General features: G+C 34.4%; 1 protein-coding gene across 1 annotated transcript; it reads right to left on the reverse strand.

Moving 5' to 3' along the window:
• Nucleotides 1–2,042: 2,042 nt before the first annotated feature.
• LCA5 (lebercilin LCA5) lies at nt 2,043–21,013 on the reverse strand. Its single transcript, XM_054569651.1, has 7 exons — nt 20,770–21,013; nt 17,364–17,887; nt 8,881–9,018; nt 7,822–7,918; nt 6,976–7,115; nt 4,703–4,835; nt 2,043–2,902 (listed from the first exon to the last, which is right to left on the reverse strand). Exons 1-7 carry the CDS (start codon nt 20,966–20,968, stop codon nt 2,043–2,045), a joined length of 2,091 nt encoding a protein of 696 aa, XP_054425626.1. The 5' UTR covers nt 20,969–21,013.
• Nucleotides 21,014–24,102: the final 3,089 nt, after the last annotated feature.

A 24,102-nucleotide genomic window follows, 5' to 3' on the forward strand; every position in this document is an offset into this window, starting at 1 on the left:
TAACCCTGCAGGCCCTTTTCCCACTATATTTTTCCCACTATATTTTTCCTAAGTGAAGTGACCTAAGATATCATTCAAAGAGTCATAGTGTGTTTTTAACTTTTATTAGTAAGATTTCTGAGTACAAATAACAAATTTAACTTGATATTTATGAAAAAAAGTACTCTCTAAGGTTTGTTCATAAAGAAAAACCTATTCTGTACATTTTAATCTCTAATTTTAATGCTTCACACCATAATGCTTCTTTAAGTCTATAACTTAATTTTAGATTTAAATTTAATAATTCTGTCTTGTTGCATCTGGTTAAAGAGCCTAGAAAACATCAGGTAGAGAAAACCAAGAGAGTAATTAAAATGACCTAAATATAAAACCTTACCAAAAAAGCTTTTTTAAAAGCCTGTAAGACAAAACAACCTAAGTATTTAAATATTTTTGGCAGAAAAATTAGCAGCTATGAACAAAATTAACATTACATAATATTTTATTAGTAACTGCATTACAATATTGTGGTTGACATATATTAGATTTACAACATACTAAATGCTTATTTATCTTAGACAAAAAAATCTATTTATTAAAACATTTTAAATATATAGTTTAGCACCTTGGGGAGATTCAATTCCCAATAAATGACAGGAACACAATTTAAAAGATGGCTGGTATATCTTTTAATTAGAGACCTAACCAGGGAAGTCTTGTTAAATAGCTATGAAATCATATTCAATAATAAGCATTTATAAGAATTCAAGATAAACAGTTAACACTTGTATCCCAATCAGTATGTATGCTTGGCATTAGAAATCATACCATGAATGAATGTACAGTAAACTCTTGAAATAAAAAAAGCTCATTTTAGAATAAGTGCCAATCTACATTTTTAAATTCTTCCCCTGACACACTATTTCTACCATTCTTCATTTTAACAATGTTAACAGAAAACTCTCTGTGGTTGGTAATGTATTATCACTTCTTAAAGATCAATCATACCTAGCATAATCCAAGATCATAAAGTCCTTTGCAGATGAAGTAAGCAAAAGACAAATGAAAATGCATTTCAACAGAAAAACATTCACCCTAGACTGTAAGCAGAATTCCCACTTCTAAAACACTTTTGATCCAGTTTGCTTTAAAAATAGTTCTAGAAATACAATAGTATTACACTATCATTTTCTCTTTGGTTTGAGAATAAGCTCAAATCTTAATAGTATATATTAAAATTTCCAAGTTAGATTACTTTGGAAACATAATTGAGTTTAAAATCTTTCTATACTGGAATAAAATTTATTCTATTTCATGTATTTGGTATGAGTCAATCTCAGATACAAATAGTGCAGGAGAACAAAAAGAGGAACTGCTGATTATGTACTACTGGGAGGCATGTCAGAACTGTGTGCAAACAAACATCTTCTAAATTCAACCTAATATGTGTTAACCCAGTTGTCGGTGATTTAATGAGGCTTTTAATTAGGAAGTGAGTAGCCCTTAACTCTGGTTCCTTCCAAAGGAATGAGAAATCCCAATGTTGTGGCTGCTTTCATTTAAAAGTAGCTTAGCCTTGCTATTTAAGTATGGGACCTTCACCCCTACCCACTAAGGACCTGGTTCTGAAGTAGTACTCGTTCTCCACCACCTGGAAGTTACACTTCCCAACACAGAGTCTCTCACACTTAATTTCCATCAGTAATCAGCAGGAAGCTTAGTTTTGGCCATATGCTCACTGGCCTAAATACAAATAAATAAATAGGGATTAAATATAGAAAATGAGTATGAACTCCAATGGAGCGAAACCTCCCATAAGAGCTGATTTAAGAGGTAAAACGTATTTGCAAATAAAGTAAAAACTAAGCAAGTGCTCTCTCTATTTTAGGTTTCATTCAAAAGAGGCTCCTTCATTCTTGGTGAATTAGCTGTGTGATGTGATATGATGTACTTATTTTTATTTGAACTGTATTTACCTACTAAAATCATTCCTTAAATGTTTATAATATATACTATAAAAATATTTTAATATTTACAATTGGAAAAATATATTCTACAGTCAGTCATCTCAGTGCTATGTCTTCTATTTCATCTTCTACAGAACCAACTGCTTTTGCTGCTGGTTTATTGTTTGCATTTCTTAATCTGTGTCTGCTTGGATTAAAACGTCTTCCTTCACTGAAGAAAAAGTCATCTTCATTATGTTCTCTACCCCTGCTGCTTTTGTCCCTAGAGAGAAAATCTAAAGGGTCAAAGTCTCCTTTGCTGGCAGCCAGAGAACTCTGGTCGCTGCTTTTAGAAGAAATGGTGCTGCTGCCACTTGTACCGAATAGCTGTTCCATCAGATTAGCTTTTTTCTCTTTTCTTGTAGTTAAATCTACATTGTCTTTACTAAGTTTCTCTATTCCGTTTCTTTGGAAATCCAAAAGGCCACTTTTTTGGCTAAAATTATTTGACTTCCCTGATGCTTTTGCAAATGAAGGCACATAGCTGCCAAATGCAAGCTCATTTGGAGAGACTGGGCTTCTGATACGTCCTGGGTTCTGATCATCTCCTTTTGAAGTAAAAAGACTGATGTCTTGCAAGTGATGGCCATTGAATAATCTCTCTGAGGATTCAGAGAACATGTATGTTTTGGGGCTTTTCTCTGGGGGGTGCAGTTCAGATTCTAAATCAGGTAGCAATGGCAAAAAAGGACCTTTTAGATTCTGAGAATCTTGGAGTTCTCTGTTGATTTCATTCATTTTAGCAAGTAGCAGTTCTCTTTTCAGTCTTTCTTCTTCCTCTTCTTCTAATTTATCAATATTTTTAATTTGGTACATTTTCACTTGGTATTTTCCAGTTTCCAAAGCTGGCTTAGCTTCTCTTTCCAGCATAGGTGTCTTGTCTTTTTGCTTTTTAGCAAGCTTTTCTCTTTCCCATTCTGTATAAAATGAAATTTTATAGCAGTCATTATTTTTAAACAGGAAACCCCAACTCTTTTACAATACAAGTCTTATTTAGTTTGGGTATTAACGCTACAGTGAAAATGAACACCATAAATTTCATTTCTATACTTGATATTCTGGGATTCAAAAAGAATATACTTAATGTGTATTGCATTTAAAATTCACATTCACATTTAAAGAAAAATTTTGTTCTTCAATTAAAGGGTGGGAAAGAAAGTTCTCTATGTTTTATACCTGCTATAGTGCTACACGCTGAGGGTGGTGGGATAGATGGAGAAAAAATTTTTAACTTAAAAATAAATTGACCCTATGGATGTCATACCCTTCGGAAGACAGATCACTTATGCAGTATTCTGACAGATGCATTATCCTGAATCTAATTATGAGAAAACTTCAGATAAACCTCTATTGAGGAACATTCTATTAAAAATCAAACAAGGTCTGTATTCATCAGTAATGTAAATCTCACAAAATATTTTTTTAAAGGTAAAAAAGCTATTCCAGATAAGAAAATACTATAATGGACAATACTGTGTCAGCTGACAAAACTAGTATAGATAGCCAATTAGAGAAGTGGGTTGTATCAAAGTTAAATTTCCTGAGATCAAAAACCATACTAGAATGACATAAGAGAAAGTCCTTATTTTGGAGAACTACACATGAAAATATTTTACAGTATGGGCATGGGGTATACAGCTTAAATAGTTCTTTGGCTATTATTGCTGCTTTGCTAAAATTTGGCATTATTTCCCAAGAAAAAATTTTAAGTATTAAAATATATAAGAACACCTGAACACCCTATATATTTGGTAATTTTAGTAAATGACATACATTCTTACTGATGTCAGAGATCATTCCATACAGACTCCAGAGTAAAAAAAAAAAAATCAGTCAAAAAGGACAAAGAAAAGTGAGAGTCTATTACTTTATTCCTTTTCCTGGTACCTAGACAGAATTGAACATAACACCTAATTTTCTGTTCTATAGATTAACATGTGAAAGTATCCCTTTGTGCATTAGCTAATAGTGATGTAAACATAGCTTCCATTCAACTGTTACACTGTTTTAAGTACACACACAAATGTACATATACTCATTTAAGTAACAATTAGTCATGACCTATGTTTCATTAACTATAAGAGGGAAAAGAGTGATTTTTCTGTAAGCATCTACTATATAACTAACAGAATACATTCAAGGCTAGGTCTCACCTGTGCCTTAAAGACATTTTATCCAGATGGAAATAAATTGATTCCTGAACTTCATTTCCAGTATCTGAAACTATGTGAGTTGGTTCACTAAACTTCTACAATAATGATTGAACACAGTAAAGATTTACTTTACAAATTAAAAACTAAAGAAAAATTATAGGAATATATTCAGGACCTCATAATTCATTGATTTTAATGCTTGGGCTAGTCTACACACTAGAGAGTTTCAAGGTAAAGCCAATAAAGACAGTTGTACTTCAGTTACATCTTTGTCAAGCTTTAGTTAATACACAAATAATTTTTTTCTTTGTCTGACTCTTCTCTAGGTAACTTTGTCCTTATTCCCTTACCAAAATTGCAATTGAAATACACTTTTCACTTTTTTCTTTCTTTAGTAACTTTATTCAAATGCTTGCAATTCCTGGTAGAACACCTGCTACCACTGTATCAACCTTGTCTTGCTCTGTATATCCAATTCATTCTTCAGCTGGAAGACATTAGGGGATGTTAACCCTCTCTTTCCCAATGGATGCTGACTCATCACATGCTTAAACTAACTCTTACCATCATCCAGTTTCTCAGCCTCTTGTTTTACAACACGGATTCCTTGATCTTTAACAAATTTTTCTTTTCTTTGTACAGCTGGGTTTAGAATCCCTGCTTCTTCATGCTCATTTCTCTCTTCATAGTTCAGGTTCTATTACATGTTTTTTTAAAAAAAATATGCAAGTTCACATGAAGAAAAATTAGAAGCTACTTAAATATTATAGATTTATCTCCCATTAAGCATGATATCAACTAAGTTAGAAATTAAAGCAAATTTTTAATTAATAAGTCAGTAAGTCAGAAGTTACCACCCTTTGAAAAATGCTTCAAAAGCACACAACTTTCTTTAGTTAAAATGTTAAAATTTTAAAGAAGCATTTCTAAGCTATATTAAAACCAATATAATACAAATAAAGTCAATACCCTACATAAAATCATAAAGAGAGAAGTTTCAGAAGTATTATTGCTTTGTGCATTTCACAATAAAATCTGATTAATTCAGTTAATCAGAAAGACTATTTAACCAACGGTAAGGGCCAACTGAGATGGTGCTAACTGTAACACAGGCAGAGACAAGTACATGGAATCTTTCAGTTTATACCAGGATATGAGTCTCAACTATCCCTTTAGGCCAAAAGCCTTCAATTAATAAATTTTGTATTATTTAAATCAAGTAAAAATATGAACTTAAATTCCTTGTTTCATATGGTCTCTTTCACATGTATAATTTTTCTTAATAAAAGTAAAATATCTATTATTAGTAGACTTGTGTAGTAGAGCATTGTCCCTTAGTATCCATCTTCCCCTTCTTCCTTTTAGTTACAAAATACCTTGGACTGCTCAACTGGAGACTATATTGCTAGCCTCCCTTGCAGCTAGATAGGACCAATAAGGTATGAGTAGAAGTGTGCTCACAATTATAAAAGCAAAAACTGCTTGCCCTTCATGTCCTAATCCCTCCTTCTCATAGGGGTTGTTAGGCAGTTCTAACCATAGAGAAGAGGACTACACTCTTTAAGGTGGAAGAGCAATAAGATAGAAGATAACTGCCATGAAATAATACTTTCTGCCTATTATGGACTACCCTTTGACCTTCAGACTATTACAAGAGAAAGAAACTTGTATTTTGCTTGAGCCATTGTATTCTAAGTCTCTTTCCAATAGCAGCTTAGCCTGTACTTTAACTAACACAGCTCCCATTTGTTGAGGCACTTTAAAGTGGCAAGATCAGTCTTAAGAACTTCATAATCTTCGTGATTATGAAGCACAACTCTAAATGATAACACTCCCATTTTATAAATTGGGAAATTGAAGCGCCAAGAAGTCACGCAACTAAAATGTCAGAACCAGAATTTAACAAAAGAGCAATGCTAATTCTAAGGTTATACTCTTTTTACTGTATCAAGCTGCTATTCCTCCTGCTGAAATTTATAAATACCAAATATTTTTATCATCTTAAAATTTACTAACTTTATACCACATCTTACTTTATTATTCCACATTTTACCCTTTCAAACAGACCAATTAACATGATCTCTAGTCTCCATGATGACAGTGCAAATACAGGAAGAAATACAGCAGATACAGTTAACTTGTCTAAATTAAAACAAAATTAAGAAACAAAAAACTAGAGTACACACAGGAACCAAATCAGATTATCCTTTCTCTCTTATACAAGAGATCATCTCAGGATCATGGGGAAACTACAAGGCACAAAAATATAGCATTATATAAGTACAATGGCTCTCTGGTACACATCACTTTGGATTTTAAACTAAACACTAAAGAGAAAAGTCTCAGAGAAAAGTACCCTCCAGTAGTCAGAATATAAATGAAGGTCTAACACAGACCCACTATATGCCACTCTAATTTGAATGGTATAGATTCCACTGCAATTACTTTGCTCAGCATTTAGCTAACTTGTAAAATTTTCCCCCAAAATAAATGTAGTCAAATTCTAAAAAATCATTTGAAAACTGCTATAATTTGCTCTTTAAAGACTATCTCAGCACATGCAAAGTAAGAAACTCAGTCAATTTTTCGTCCCTTCTACCTCCAACCCAGAAGGTACAAAAACCTTTCTGAAGCATCTGAAAGGTGCAATGTGAACTAAGAGTCAATCTAAAGAATTTAACAAATACATACAATGTTATCTCGCTCTTTGAAAGGCTAGTTGCATATTTACAGATACAGCATTAGTGTCACTGCTGAAATTTTAAAATGTTTGAAATTGTATTTTAAGAATAACTTCAAACCTAGAGTTTGGTACCTAATCATATTGCTAAACTCACCAAAGTAAGATGTTTGGGTTCCCATTTGTTTTCATAACACATAACTCTTTGTGGTGTAATAGGAAATTCTTCCAGCTTGAAGTCTTCACTGGTTTGTACTCCTTTTGTACACTGGTATGTAAAATCACATTGGCATGCAGCTACCATGAAAATTATAAAATAATTTTTCTAATTGTAGTAAACATTGCTAAGATATATGGAATTCAGCTGGTATATATATTTGCCATCTAAATGAGCCTAATGCATGTTTTGCTTAGCTCCATGACTACTCACGTTAGTTTTTGTTTCTAGGATTTACTGGCAGTTATGTAATTTGATGACAGTTCTGACCAGTAAATCCTATTAAGCTTTTATGAAGTTTATGTTTTTAAATTTTTGAAATTTACCAAAGAGGAAAATTATACTCTCGTTTAAAAAAATATAAAGATATGCATAACAATACCAAAGTATTTATGAGTGAAATGAAATATCTGGATTTTGCTTTATAATACTCTGAGGAAAAAAGTAAAAAAAAATAAGATTAGTAAAATGTATAACTAACTGTTAGAGCTAGGTGACATGTAAATAAAGGTTCATAATTCTATAATCTCTAGTTTGGAGTGTCCTTATGAAGAAAATTTTTTAGAAATTATGCAAAATATAACTTTTACAAACTTGGGAAAAACTTGAGAAAGCTGAAACGATTTCTGAAAACTAATGTTAAATATTAAACTAGTCAATAGTTTAAAGAAAACTTGAATTTATTTCAATGATGTTCTTTTCCCTTTGCCTTCCTTCTATTTCAGCATTTATTTTGTTGTTAGTAATAGCTACCATGTGTTTTTTAAAAAATAATAGCTACTATACCATTTTTTCTTGATATATTTCCTTTTTCTTTCTTTGGAGAAGACTTTGGTAGACGATTAGAATATATGTTTTTTATATCCAATTCTCTCTCCTTTTCCTGAAAACAAACCCAGTACAATGAAGGACACAAGAGTCTCAGTTTAAAACAAAACAGAAATCCTCACCTTGACAACTGGGATTATACTTACCAAACTGGAATATACCTAGTTCAGCTTCCCTTTGTAACTACCTAACTACAGAAAGGAATATCTCTAGGATATTTAGGTTTAGGTAGAGCAAGGATTTCTCCCTAAAGTCCAATATATACTGGTAATCAAAAAAAAAAAAAAAAAAAAAAAAGAGAGAGAGAGCATAAGGCAACATTCATTTTCTCCCCACTCCTACCTGGTAGCGCTAGCATTGTCCTAAACTGTCTTCCAGTTTAAGCAACAGAGACAAAGAATTTATTTAGCTCTCTCAAATGTGAGTTATAAATTACTGAGTTAAAAATTAAACCTTTTTTTAGAAAACACAAGTGTTCTTGACCATTTTGGGGCTATAGATTTCTCTGAGAATTCGATTAACAAAGTAAAAATTCTATGCAAGATAATGCATAAACACTAAATTTTGCACAAAATTTCAACCCATAAATGATCTCAGGAGAGAATTAAGAAGAGCTGTTTTAACAAAATTAACTAATTTGAATGCTTCCTCTGAGTATAAACACTGTGAAAATTAAGGGCATTATTTGAAATAACTTTAAAATTAATTAATGGAGTTATCTGAGGAAGAACACTGGATTATTCAACTGTACAACCAAAAAACTCTAGTTCCCATATTTTACAGAATTTTTATAACTTCAGTTACATAATACCTCTTAGTGTATTCAATGTTTCATTTTTGACAAATGTTATAGTGATTAAATCAACAAACCTTTTCTTTATAAATACCAAAGATGGTGTTGGAATTTTGTAAATGATACTGTACCACTAACAAATATGAAAAGTAACAGTGTTGTAAAAATATTTAGTTTTTATTTAACATAGAAAGAAATTGTTCGATTTAAAATAAAGTGCTTACCTTTAGTTTTTCATATAGTTGTTGCAGCTTGTTTTGAAGAACTTTATTTTCATCATGAGCGTCGTATGCCTTTTTCCTTTCAGCAAGCAACTGTCGTTGGAAACTGTTACTACTCAGTTCAAGGTTTTTTGTTAGTTCCTATGATATGTGTGAAAACACATAAAAATAGCACTTAAAAATAATTAAAGAGCAAAACATTTCACTTAGCATCAAAGTGATTTTTTTAGTAGTACTGTACAAGACATACAAACCAGGCTGGGATTAGTGTTTCTAAACAAAATAAACTGTGAAATAAACTGACCAAACAATTTAGTACTTAGATATGATTCTTTGTTTTTCTCAATGATTTATAAATAATTTCTTAAGCATTTGTCTGAGGCATACATGGATAGTCATTTAAGTTGGGAGCAAAAGACAACTAAAGGCTGTGATGAAAAACACGGGCTTTTGAGAATCATGGTTTGGGCAAACAGATACAAAGACACCTATGTAAAATTACAAGGCACTGTTCAAGGTGCAAAGATTACTTTGTAAAATATTTCTAAGTAAAAACAATAGGCATCTCAGTGGTCTTCAAAATGTTCCATGAAGTTTATGAGGATTTGTAAAATATTTTCTTTTACGTAATCTCAACATCATGGTAACATGAGTCATTCCTTTTCTTCTCTCCTGTTTGACTTAGAACTAATCAGACCTCCATAATTGAACAAACGTGCTCCTCTGCACAGCGCATCAAGATACTTGAGCAATCCATCCATCTGTACACTCAAAAGTAGGTGGACTGGATCTCAGAGAAGGCTGCAGAGCCAGGAGAGTGGCAATGGCAGCAGAGGTAGTCCAGCATGACTTTTCTGGCAGAGGACATGGAGGGTGAAGGTGGCGAGTGGAATGTCTGCCTTGCTGTGCATGCTGCAGCTGGAGGAACCCATTGCTCTGAGAAGAGACAGCAGTCACTGGGTAGAGGAAAGGAAAAAGAAGGCGGCAGAAAAAGAGATGAAGGAATATGTTCCCTTCTATGTACTGCAAGATATTGGGGAAAAAAATCTACCCAGAGACCTCTGGGACTCCCTCCACTGGAGGACCCCCCTCCCTGCATGAGCAACACCCAAAGCTGCACACACCTCCCCTCACTCTACTGCCACCATCGTTTTTTCCCTCCAGCTTTTTTTTAATGCATGACCTCCCAAACTTAGTGGTGAGTCAGCTTTGGTAAGAGAAACCAAAATATGTGCTATAGAGCCACCTTCTAGAAAACAAAAGAAAGGCTCATAATTATGAATCTGTTGAACTGTTAGAATCAAAGTGAACAAAAGTATTCACTACTTCAAATGCAGCAGGAGAGGAACTTTCCAACAGACACAGTGAAAAAAATATGGTAACATAGTATCACAAAAAGAAAACAACAATTTCCGAACAATCACATCCCAAAATATGGAATATTGTGATCTCACTGATAAAGAATTCAAAATAATTGCTATGAAGATATCTTACGAGCTACAAGAAAACTCAGAAAGGCAATACAGTGACTTCAAAACAAAATTAACAGTTAAATGGAATACTTTACAAAGATAGTGCAATTATAAAAAGCATCGAAGAATGCTTTACAGTGCACTGGAAAGAGGGAAGATCAGTTGAAAGAGATAATAAACAAGCTGGAGGATAGGAATTTAGAATTGAATTTAGGCAGAACAAGAGAGCAAACAAAGATTTTTTTAAAGTGAAGAAACCCTACAACTGCTGTCAGACTGCATTCAGAGAGCCAGCATTAGATGAATGGGTAAACCAAAAGGAGAAAAGAGGGAAAAGGGAGCAGAGACTGAAGACAAAATCGCTGAGAAATTCCCAAACCTGAGAAAGATGCTGTACATTCCAGTCCATGAAGCTATTAAAACAAACACTACATTATCTCAACACAAAAAAAGACCTTATCCAAGTCACATATTAAAATTGTTGAAAGTCAATGACAAAGTGTTTTAAAGGCAACAGAATGGGGGAAAAAAAACACCTCAGTAAGCTACAAATGAACACACATTAAGGTATCAGCAGATTGCTCAGCAGAAACTCTACAGGCTAGGAGAGTATGGAAGAGCATATTCAAAATATTGAAAGATTAAAATTGCCAGCCAAGAATACTCTATCCAGCAAAGTTACCCTTCACATATGAAGGAGCAGTAAGGCTTTCCCAAACAAAAGCTGAGGGGATTCACCACCACTAGACCTGACTTACAAGAAATGTTGAAAGGGACCCTTCAAGTTGAAATGAAAACAAACAAACAAAAAAACAAACAAACAAAAGTACACAAAACTCTGATTAAGGTGATGCAGTCAAAATTAGAAAACTGTTACTCTTTTTTTAGAATAGTATGCTAAACAATTAGGTTAAAGAAAGAGAACATTAAAAATAACTGTAACTACAACTTGGTAACAAAATCACAGCATAAAATGATACTTTGTGACATTAGAAATATAAAAGAGGGAGGATAAACAGATGGAACATTTACAGGTGAATAAAAAATAGAATGCTATCAGCCAAAAAAGAACTATTTCATCTATGGGATTTAAAATATATATATATGTATATTTTATTGATTACGCTATTACAGTTGTCCCATTTCTTTCCTCCTCCTTATTCCCCTCCACCCTGCACCCCACTCCCATCAGCATTCTCCCTCCCTTAGTTCATGTCCGTGGGTCATACATGTAAGTTCTTTGGCTTCTCCATTTCCTATACTATTCTTAACCTCTCCCTGTCTGTTTTGTACCTACTGTTTATGCTTCTTATTCCCTATACCTTTTTCCCCATTCGGGAATTTTTATGTAAACATCATGGTAACTACAAAGCAAAAATGTATACCAGAGATATGAAGCATAAAAAAGGGGGAGACTGAGCAAATCACCATGGAAAACCACCAATTTACAAACGTAGAGAGAAACAGATGGAAAAAGAAACAAGGAAAAGACAAATAACTGGAAGACAAAAGATAAATTGGTAATAAATCCTTACATATCAACATTCAACTTGAATGTAAATGTATTGAGTTTACCAATCAAAAGACAGAGTGGATAGCTGGATAAAAATACAAGTTCCATCTGGACTCAACTATATGCTGCCACCAGGATACTTATTATAGCTCTAAAGACACACATAGACTCAAAGTAAAAGGATGGAATATGATATTCCAGGCAAACAAAAATCAAAAGATGGTGGGCAGAGCCATACTTATATCAGACAAAATAGACTTCAAGCCAAAGAGGATAAGAAGAGGCAAAGATCATTATGTAACGATAAAGGGGTCTAATATCAAGAAGATATAACAATCAATCATAAATACATATGTTCCAAACACCTAAGCACTGAAATACATTAAGCAAATACTAATGAATCTTAATAGAGAAACAAATGATACAATAATATTAGGGGAATTTAATACCCCACTATCAGCAATGGATAAGTTTTCCAGACAGAAAATCAATTAAGTAAATGTTGGAATTAAACCACACTTTAGAACACCTGGACATAAAAGACATAACAGAACATTCCATTCAACAGCAGCAGAATACACATTCTCAAGTGCACATGAAACATTCCACATGATATATCATGTAATTAGACACAAAACAAATCTTAGGAAATTTAGGGTTGAAATCATACCAGCTATCTTTTCTGACCAAAATGGTAGGAAACAAATCAAAATAAAAATGAGAGGATCTACAAAGAAGTGGAAACTAAACAACACACTTCTAAACAACTATTGAGTCAACCCCCTAAAAAGGGAAAAAAACTATTTCTGAACAAATAAAACACACAAAATCTTGTGGCATGCAACCAAAGCAGTTCTGAAAGAAAATTTTATAATAATAAATGCACATATTAAGAAACTAGAAAGACTTCAAATAAACATAACTTTACACCTCAATAGACTAGACAAAGTAGAAATTAATCCCAAAGTTAGAACAAGGAAGGAAAAAATAAAGATCTGCAAAATGTAGCAGAAACAAAGAAAAGTAGCCAAAATGGAGAGATGAAGAAATGAAAGAACAGGACAAAGCTCTAGAAAAAGAACTAAGTAAAGTGAAGAAAACCAATCTACCAGATACAGACTTCAAACCACTGGTTATAAGGATGCTCAATTAACTCAGGGGAAGAATAGATGAACTCAGTAAGAACTTCAACAAAGAGACAGAAACCATAAAAAAGAAACAGTCAGAAATGAAGGATATACCTGACTAGTGTGGCTCAGTTGGTTGGGCACCATCCACAAAGCAAAACGTGGCTTGGTTTGATTCCCATTCAGGGCACATGCCTAGGCTATGGGTTCAATCCCCAGTTGGGGTGTGTATGACAGGAAACTGATTTGATAATTCTCTCTCACATCAATGTTTCCCTCCCTCTCCTCTCTCTCCCTTTCCCTCTCTCTAAAAATAAATAAAATCTTAAAAAAGAAATGAAGAATACAACAACTGGAATGAGGATACATTGGAAGAAATCAACAGCAGATTTCTTGGGGACCACTTTGTGTGGTATCAGGAATTATAGCCCTACACAAGCTAGCCACCCCCTCGCCCCCTGCCTGTAAGCCTCGACTAGAAAGCCAGGAATGATGGAAGGTGCATGGTCCGATACTAAACACCACAGGTCCCCTGGGAGATCTGGCCTAAAGAATGCATTATATTTACTGAAGCTTGCTCTGCTTTGTACTGCCCTGATAAAGAAAAACCAAGTGTGTAGTCTCAAATAGGGGAAAAGATTCCTGAGCCCCTGAACCTTGGCTTAATGACCATCTGGCGTCTGTATGTCTGACAGACCCTATCCCAAGGCTGATTGATATGTTCCTTTTCTTGTTATCTATAGCCCTCTGAAGTACGTCAATTAGCTTTGCATGCATGTACGCTGTATACCCCTATGCATATCGTTCTCAATAGAAGCCATTTCAGAGAAGGGTTCAGGGCATTCTCCACTAGAGGGAATTGCCACCCCCTTTTCCTGGCAGACCGAGTGTATGGAACAACTTAATTTTTCATCTGCAGCAGCTGGGGGGACTTCGGGATGGGGTACCCCCCTCACTGATTAGGTGAAGAAGAGGACTGGACCAGCAATCTGTAACAAGGTAGGAAAAAAAAAAAAACCCACTGGAACAGCAAAAAGAAAAAATATTGAAAAAATTAGGACAATTTAAGGTACCCCTGGGACAACATCAAGTGTACCAACATCTGAATGGTAAGGGGACCAGAAAAAGAAGAGAGAGAGCAGGAATTCCAAACCTATTAGGAGAATAATGACTGAAAATTTCCCTAACCCTGAATAATAAAATAGACATACAAATCCAAGAAGCTCAGAGATTTCCAAGGAAGATGAACCCAAAAAAGTCTACATTAAACATATCATAAGTCAAATGCCAAAGTGAGAATATTAAAAGTAGCAAGAGAAAATCAGTTAGTTACATGCAAGGGAGCTCCCATAAGACTACCAGCCAATTTTTCAACGCAGACTTTTCAGGTCAGAAGGTATCGGCACAGCCAAGATTACTCTACCCAGCAAGACTATGATTTAGAATCAAAAAGGACAGAAGGAATGGGGAAAGAGGACAATGGTGGAAAGAAGGGGAAGGGACTAGACAAAGAACATGTACGAATGACCCATGGACATGGACAACAGAGTGGGAATTGACTGTGGGAGTGGGGGGTGGGGGTGGGATGGGTGAGGGGAGTAAAGGGGTAAAAATTGAGACAACTGTAATAGAATAAACATGATTTATAAATTTAAAAAATAAATTAATTTTAAAAAAACAGTCAAAAAAGAGATCATTTCCCAGAAAAGAAAAAGGTTAGGAGTTCATCACCACTAAACTAGTATTACAAGAAAAGTTAAAGGAACTTCTTTAAGTAGAAAAGAAAGATGAAACATAGGAATAAACTGTAATAAAGAAAAAATTCTCACTGGCAAAGACAAACACTTAATAAGCAGAAGATTAACCGACTATAAAGCTAGTACAAAGGTTAAGAGGCAAAGGAGGAAGAGCATGTGTAATTACAACAATAAATTAAGGAATACAAAAGAAGTAAAACCATGTAAATATGGAGGAGGTGAGTAAAATAAGGTAGTGATTTCAGTAGTGCTTTGGCAGAGAGGATCTGGGCCTGGAACCGGAAGCTGTCAAAAGCTCAGAAGGAGTTTGTGCCCCAAGCCCTGATGCCGGTCCTCTGGCCCCGAGGCTGGACGACCAGCGACCCATCTGATGCAGCCAGAGTTCACTCCATCTCCCCTGGACCAACCTCTACCTCCGACCGTTGTTGCCTCTAAGAGCCTGCCTGTGGTCCCCTTGTCCTCTACCAGTCAGCCTCTAACTATTTATCCTAAGAGCCTACCAATAGTTTCCTTGGCCTCTAGGAGCCAGCCTCCAGTCACTCTTCCCTCTGCAAGCCTGCCTGCTGTCCCCTTGTCCTCTAAAGGGCAGCCTTTGGACACCTTGGTCTCTAAGATCCAGACTGCAGTCCCCGTGGTCTCACAGAGCCACCCCCTGGTGCCTGTGGTCTCTCAGATCCACCCCTTGGTGTCTGCGGCTGCACAGAGCCATCTCCAGGGCCCTGTAGCTTCAGGGAGCAATTTCCAGAATTTTTCTCCGGCCTCTCAAACTCAGCCTTCAGCTGTTCAGGCTGCTCAAGCCCAGGCTCTGGCCACCGAGGTCTCCCTGATCCAGCTTCTGCCAGCCCCATGTTTTTAGAACCAATCCGTGGACCCACAGGTCACTCCAGCTGTCCAGGACACCCTGTATGACACCCAACAGGCCCCCAAAGAGCAGTGCTTTAGTTCAAGAGATTGCTCTCAGCCAGTCTTCACATGCCCAGGAGCCCTACGCAGGCCAGGAGCTAAGTCAAGACACTGTGCCCTGACACTGTGCCCCACCTCCCCACATCCCTGGCTTTAGCTACTGAGGCCCAGAAGCCAATGCCCCATGAAAGTGCGCCTGCCCCCACCGCTGAGAACAGCCACCTTCACTAGTACAAAACTAGATGCTCAGGCCTCTGCCAAAGAACTGCCTTGGGAGGAATCTTCACCTACATTATTTCTTGATCATTTCCAGGTATACATTCTAGCCATTTTCTCAACCCCTTCTATTAAAAAAAATTAAGTTAGTAAAAACAAAACAAAACAGAACAAAAAAAAAAAAACCCCAAAAAACTTACAGAAAGTCCTCAAAATAGGAAAGAAGGGAGCAAGAGAATAAAAAACGAGTAGGGGAGAATTTTTTTAAAAATCAGAAAACAGTTAATAAAGTGGCAGTAACTTTATTTGCCTGTTCCAAAACCAGACAAAGACCCTACAAAAAAGAAAAATATAGGCCCATATCCCTGATAAATATAGATGCAAATATCCTCAAAAGTATATTAACAAACCAAATTCAGCAAAATATTAAAAAGATACACCTAGATTAAGTGAGACTTATTTCTGAGATGCAAGGTTGGTTCAATATCCTCAAATCAATTATTGTGATACATCACATAAACAAAATGAAGTTTAAAAATCATATGATCATATCAGTAGATGTAGAAAAGGCATTTGACAAAATCTCATTTCCATTTATGATAATAGCTTCAAGCCATGTACAGTAGTACCTCGGTACTCGTCGTTAATTCTTTCTGGAACTTGTGACGAATGCCAAAACTGATGAGTACTGAACAATGAAGTATGTTCTCTTGCAAGGCGGTGTTGTGACTCATACAAGTTCTAGCAAGTGCAACAAGTCCCAAGCAAGCGCCGAGTGCCGAAACATTTTTTTTCTCGTCAAAATGCAACAAGTACAGGATTTGACAAATTCTGAAGCCCACGAGAACTGAGGTATGACTGTATTAAAAACACCTAATAAATACATTGCAAAAAGCTAACTTATTTATAGTTCTGATTTTCCTTTGCTCAGAGAGCTCTCTCAGCAAACTTTATTCCTAAACTTTTTCCTTTATGCTTTCCAAACTACATATCAATTATTCTGCTGTATTCACAGACTAATAACTCAACATTGTTCTACCCACCTCTCATAACAGATTTCATTTTGGAGAGTAAGAGCACACCTCTTCCAAAATAGATCTTCTAGAAATGTTCAAAGAAATAAAAACAAAGTATTGTTCCTGTGGCATTTCTTATACAATAGCCCCAAAATGTCAGTTTTAAATACTACAGCTATTATATAGTATTTTCAATTTAGAGAAACAATCAGATAATCAAATAGTGTATTTCCCCAAAATAACTATGATCCACAGAATTAAACATTCATCCACTAATTTGTGGCCCTTTAATGTATACAATCTTTTGCATTTTCCTCTTAAATACAGAATGTTAACTTTTTCCTAACCTCTTACTTAGAAAAACAATGCTAAAAAAATCTTCATTTCCAAGCAAATGATGAACTACAATAAGCAATCTTAATAGAGCACATTAAATACCCGATGATACAAAACAGCACAATTAGAAGCTGTAGAAATTTTACCTTGATTCTTCTTTCAGTGTCGTCTAATTTTAACTCTGCTGCAACTAGTTTCTTTGCCAAGTCATCTCGTTCAGGTAGGTGTCTAGCCTCAGAGATCTTTTTCAGTTTCTTCAAGGAAAATTTCGTCCTATATAGTTCCTCTTCTGCTTCTTTCACCCTTTTCTCAGTTGTGCGTTCTTTCTCTTGAGATTTTCTTAAGCGTTCTTTGAGTGCTGTAATCTCATTGTTATGACGAGCAATAAGTTGTGAGATTTCATTTTCTGTATCTTCAAACTTATTCAGGGCTTTCTCCTGTCTGTACTGAAGCCTTTTCAAAGCCTTATTTTCTTTTAGCAGCTCAGCTAATTTGACCTGGAGTTCAGTTATTTCATTCTGCAATGCATTGATTTTTAGCAGTCTTGCAGAAAGAACCCGTTTTGTAACAAGATCAGTATCTTTCCTTGGTGGCTCCCTACTGAGGCTCTGGGAGCGAAATCTCACTCCCTTTCTATTGGCTGGACCCTTAGGACTTGGTTTCCTAGGGGCTGAAAAGGAAACAATAGTAACAGAAAGTGAAAGCTGTGTCAAATGTAGCATTACTTTTCATCCCAGCAAGTGGATCCATAACATTCTTTAGTTATTTTGCTCCTTAAAATATAATTTTATAATATTTAGTTAAATTATCAGATTTTATTTATATCTCTTAATATGTTTTTATTAAGACAGACCTGGAATCTTTTAAGAAAGTTTGAGAATATTCTTATCCATCAAAATGATATAACAATAGTTTATAGGGAATTATTTTATACCACTTTAAAAGATGGTAGTATCAGGATTTACCATTTTTAATTTTACAGTAAGATGACAAGTAAGAATTCATGCATGGGAAACATTAGCATGAGCATAGTGCCTAATAAACAATGGATAAAACATTGTGATATTCAAGTCATTTGTGCCAATATATTTGGCAAAGATCATTTAAAATGTGGAAATGTAACTTTTCTCTAAATTAATTAGAACTCTTTTTCTGTATTTGGTGAAGTAGGATGACAGCATGTTGTATAATCAGAAGATCTGGGTTTGGGACTCAGATTTACCACTAAATAACTCCTTGGGCAATTCAGCTAAACCTTTCTGGATCTATTTTCCCCACCCATGGAATGAGGATAATACCACCTACGTAATTATGCTGTTTTGAAGATTAAATCAAGTATGCTTATAAAACAAAATTCTCCACAAATATTCTCTGTCAGTAATAAGAACTTAATCCCCTTTATTAGTGATTGAAAATGGAAAATGCTCCAGCAGTACCAATGTGATTCTAAATGCTTTCTCAGGGGCTTTTTTTAGTATGATGTTCCTATCAATAACATCTGACATAATTTGAGAACAAGATAAAAACTAAACACTACATCCTAAAAATGTAGGCATATGAAATATGCCCTGGATGGAGGGCTCAGTGGATTGAGTGCTGGCCTGCAAACCAAAAGGTCACTGGTTCGATTCCCAGTCAGGGTACATGCCTGGGTTGTCAGCCAGGTCCTCAGATGGGGGCATGCAAGAGGCAACCACACATTGATGTTTCTTTCCCTTTCTTTCTCCCTTCCTTATCCTCTCTCTAAAAATAAATAAGTAAATAAATAAATATTCCTTTAGAAATGCTGAAATAAAAAGGAGGAAGAATTGTTATCAAACACACATATCTGCAAATTCAAGTATTCAGGATACTATTTTAATCATATTTGTTCTTTCCTTAGTTTAGTCTACACTGGTGATTGCAACATAAACAAGGGAAATTAACTTAGTGTTTAAGGAAAGGTATCAGTTTGGTCCTGTTGCTTGAAGGAGGGTAGACAAATTACCACAGATTTTAATTCAGAAGGCAATGCAAAGCAGAAAACTGTACAAGTCAGACTGAAGACAATAATTGAAATTTTTAAAGGTGATGTTAGAACTGCTTTTTCACAGCTTTTTCTCAATTACCTTCTCAAATAAGATTAGGCTTAAGAAGTTCTGACTCCTTAATTGTGTGGCCTCTGAAACTGCTCTGGGAAAGGAATGAAAAATCAAAGTATTTTTTACCAATAAGTCCCTAAGTATGTAAATTATTTCTTGGGAATAAATAAGCATTTTCCAATGTTCAATCCTGAAGTCTGTTTGTTTTTAATTATATGGAGCAAATGTTTAATATCAGATTATGCTCTTAACCACAAAATCAAAACAAGAGGCTCATACTGAGACAGACTCAGAGGAAGAGGCCAAAATCCTGCAGCACTGTACTGCAAAAAAAAAAAAAAAAAAAAAAAAGGAAGAGAGGGAAGGACAAATAGACAGACCAGCACCCAATTGTTAAAAGTATGAACATCTCTGAGAAGCAAGATCAGGGGTCCATGAAAGGGTTGTTTTCTATAGAAACATATATTCTTGTTGGTTTTTCAAAAAGCAAATATGTCTCAAAGTAAAAGTTTATATAGGCAATTTTAATTATACTCTTGCTTAAATCTTTTCAATGGCTAACTATTCCCCCACAGCAACAATCATATATTAGCTAGGATTCAAGGTATTTCATGATGTGGCCCATTTTCTTTTTCAGATTCCAATTTCACCACTCCTTGTCTTTCAATGCAAATTCTCACCATTCTAAGGTACTGCTGTTACAGTTGTGCTGCATTTTTTAACTCATACTATAATTACCTCATTTAACTTATCTCATTTTCTCTATGGTGTACCTGTAATCCTTACAAGTTTCATTACTAAGTACAGGTTGGGTTTTTCTTGACCAGGAATTTAAGATGAAGAGATTTCTAGAATATTACCTAGTCAAATGTGTATTAGTACCAGTTCCAGACTAGTAATACTTAAACAAGAAAAATTACTTCTTATTAATCTTGTATCCATTATAATACAGTTTAACTGAAAATAGACTGATGATCTCAAATCCCAAATTCTATTTCTAGGTTTTATTTGAACTTTTGCAGTAAATACTGCAATACCTAGGGGAAATAATTTTACTCAATCTAAAAAAAAATGCCTCTTAACCACTTTATATCAATGCTTTTCTACAAGGACTACTTTTTAGAAATGAAGACAAATTAAGGTACAAACATTTTGATATTTTTTGCCTTTACAGTACCCCCAAAACTCCAAAACAAGCATTTATTTAGGAAGAAAACAAAATGAGCAGCCTTAATTATGGCTCTTTCTTTTGTATATAGAATGACTTTCAATATAACAAAGGCTAATGTACAGTGCCATGAATAACATTTATATAAATTTATAAAAATATATTCTACTCAAAATCTAAATCAGCCTATTTCTATGCATATATTAAAGTACATGCTAACAGAAAAGTTTCCTTCATGCAAGCTTTCCTAAGTACCGAAAATAGGTCTTTAGAGTCTACTGGACACTCTTAAAGAACGTTTACCTTGGTGATGCACTTGGCTATCTGAAATGTGTCTTTTAGGATGTTTTCCCTTGATAATCATAGGTGAGGAAGGATTGACCAGCGATGACTGGCCAGAAGACTGTGGTGTGGTTCCAAAATCAGACGAACAATAATAGTAATGGTGTTTGCCTGCCTCACTTTCTTGGTCAGTATCTGGACTTCTTTCTCTTTCCCCCATGGTATGAAAATAAGTCTCTATTCACATACTTTCACAGATTCTTTCTTCCAGAAAAATCCGTAAGAAGCCTGAAGAATATTTTTAAAGTCTTTAGATCATGGTGAAAATATTTATATCTGTGCAATTTGTTTTTTCTATGTATCTGTAGTCCACAATTCACATTAGCAACCAGAAGAAACACTTTTTTCCTCTACAATTAAGGAAGGGAGAAAGGAAACTCATCATATTTCGTGATATAGATTTCGACAGTTAATTACAATGAAAGATACTAAAAGCAAAATAATATACTACTTACAATTTTAAAAAGAGGCTATAATTTAATTCGTCCATATTTTCACACAGAGTTATTTACAGTATTTGGAAAAAGCCTATCATAGTCAAGAAAGAGGACATGTAAAGTACCTGGCATATAATTGCTTCTGAATAAATGTTAACTGTATTTGAGCTCCTTGAATAGTAAGATTTATAATAAATACAAAAGCTGATTTTTAACAGGTGCATAATGATCAAATAACCAGTGTTTTTCTTTTTTGGGGAGTGGGGTGGGGTGGTAAAGAACCAGCTCGCTAATAACAAGGAAAAATATCTATGATTGACTACATAAAAATGTAAAACTAAAGTATGTAAATGTTAATCAAATTAAAACACTTGAAGAAAAACATTTGCAACATGACAGGAAAATGGTTACCATCCTTAACACATAAATAAATAAAACATACCACCCATAAGAAAAATAGGAGGTCAAAAGTTAAATGGGCAAATATTTACATTAAGACCCACAGCAGGCAGTACAAATAATAGGCACATAAAAATACTCAACCTCAAATGCCAACTTTAAACCTATCAAGTTACCAAAGATTTCAAAATAACACTCCATGCTGCCAGAATGACTATCAAGAGCCACAGAATTTTTGGAAAAATCACTGGCGAGATAAATTAAAATTCTAATTATGCTTTTAACCTTTAATCCAATAATTCTATTACTGGATACCAAGGCAATAATCCTAAAAATAGGGGAAAAGTTATATGCAAGTATTTAATGCAGTACCTTAAAAAAGAAAGCAACATAAATGTCTAACCACTGTGTAATAATTAAAAACAATATTGTAAAAATCAGTACAGTATAATATCACGCAGCTGTTAAGTTTACAAAAAGTCTGTGTTAAGAAAATCTTTATACTATTACAGTAAATTAAAAATTCAAATGAGTACATAAAATATCTCAACACATTCATTAAAAAAATACTGAGTATTTGATCTGAACTCAGGATCTGAAAATAATTTGTAAAGCAAATGGTGTATACACGCCAAAATGTTGTCTGTCTGGGCAACATGAATTTTACATTATTTTCTCTCTCGCTTAATAATTTTTATTTTTAATAAAATAAAATTAGATAATTTCTATAATTAAAATATTTTAATAACTTTAGAAGAAACAAAAATCCCACTAATAAAATTAAGTGTTAAAAGTATAGTGGTGCTAGTAATATATGAAAAAAGACGTACACAAGACAACACTACTACTATTCATTGCAGCACTACTGTAGCAGTTAAGGACTAAAACAATCAAAATGACCATCAATAAGGAACTGGCTACATATACACCTAAATATCCACACAATGAAGTACAGTATTATGAAGCTATTGAAGGAATAAGAACAATCTGTGCATATTCTCTGTAGTCAGGAGTGATCTGCAGGATATACCACACAAAAAAAAGATGGAGAAAAGCATGTATAATATACTACCATTTATCAAAAGAGTTATATATATATACAACTAATTTTTTATATTTTTAACAAGTAAAATAATAAACACCTAAATTTAAAAAGGGAGAGGTCTCTAGGGTAGGGCTGTCCAACAGAACTTCAGCAAGAAAGGAAATGTCCTATAGTCTGTGCTGTCCAATATAGCAGCTGGCCACATTTAGCTACTGAGCACTTAAAACGTGGCAAGTGAGGCTGAGGAACTAATTTTTAATTTAGTTGAATTTTAATTAACTTAAAATTTAAGAGCCACATGTACTGCTGGTTAGCTGACTGAAAAAACACCTGCAGGGGAAGAGAGGAAGCAGAGCTTAAGGGGTAGGGATAGGAGCTAGACTTTGTTGTCTGTAACTTTTGTGGACCTGAATATGGAAATTATAATTTTTAGAAATTAGATTTTTAAAAAGCAATTCCTATAAAATAAACAAATCAATCTAACCAGATATACAGTTTGTGGCAACACCACACAGATTGGCCAGCTAAAATGACTTCAAAACACAATGATTTGACTTGATATCGTCAGTGAGATACAGCCTACCAACAAAAAAAAGTGCAATATCGTCAACATACGAGGGAACAAATATAAGCTAATATGGGTTTTTAAATTCTGTAATTGAAATTTGAACTAGGAGTTTTAAGTATGAATTTACAATGGATTTTATATTAGGAAAAACTATTTCCTAGCTCTGTCCACTGAAAAATCCTAAAACAAGGAACAAATAAATTGCAAACAACATTCCTAACACCCAGATGTAGAATCTAAATACTATTTCCCCTTAAAAGAAACTAATGCTCCAAATGAAATATCTTATTCCACATCTGAGGGAGGACACATACGAGATGAATCTATCAATCTAGAAATTTGGTTATACTAGAAAGCAAAGTAGGTATCAGACACTAGATCAAGTGTCAAAAGGGCTCAGAAGCCAACTTGAAGGAGCTCATACTAGTAGTAAGATGGAACAATTTCACCATCAGAAAAGGATTAAAACATATCAGATACATTTAAATCCATGATGTCATGTAATACTTTTAAAAAACTAATTAGTCACCTTTGGAAGATGCTAGGGAACCAACTTATTCACCTGACAATTGACATTATAATGAAGAGAAAAAAATTCAAGCACGTATCTCGCCTATATTGTTACAAGTTATATTACAAATAACAAAACAGAAGTAACTCAATGGGAAGTGTTTTTTTTACAAAATTATTCTAGCTAATAAATGAAAAACAACATTTTAAATAACAAAATTAGAATCCTGCCATTTTGTACCCTCTAATGAAATAATGAAGCTAGCCAGTGATCACTAATAACTGCTAACACCACAGAATAGAAACAAGCAGACACTGTGTGCTTCCCAGACAGG

Source organism: Pteronotus mesoamericanus, unplaced genomic scaffold (assembly GCF_021234165.1).
Source record: "Pteronotus mesoamericanus isolate MK-2021 breed Mesoamerican mustached bat unplaced genomic scaffold, CSHL_Meso_final contig_20, whole genome shotgun sequence".
Taxonomy (NCBI): Eukaryota; Metazoa; Chordata; class Mammalia; order Chiroptera; family Mormoopidae; genus Pteronotus; species Pteronotus mesoamericanus.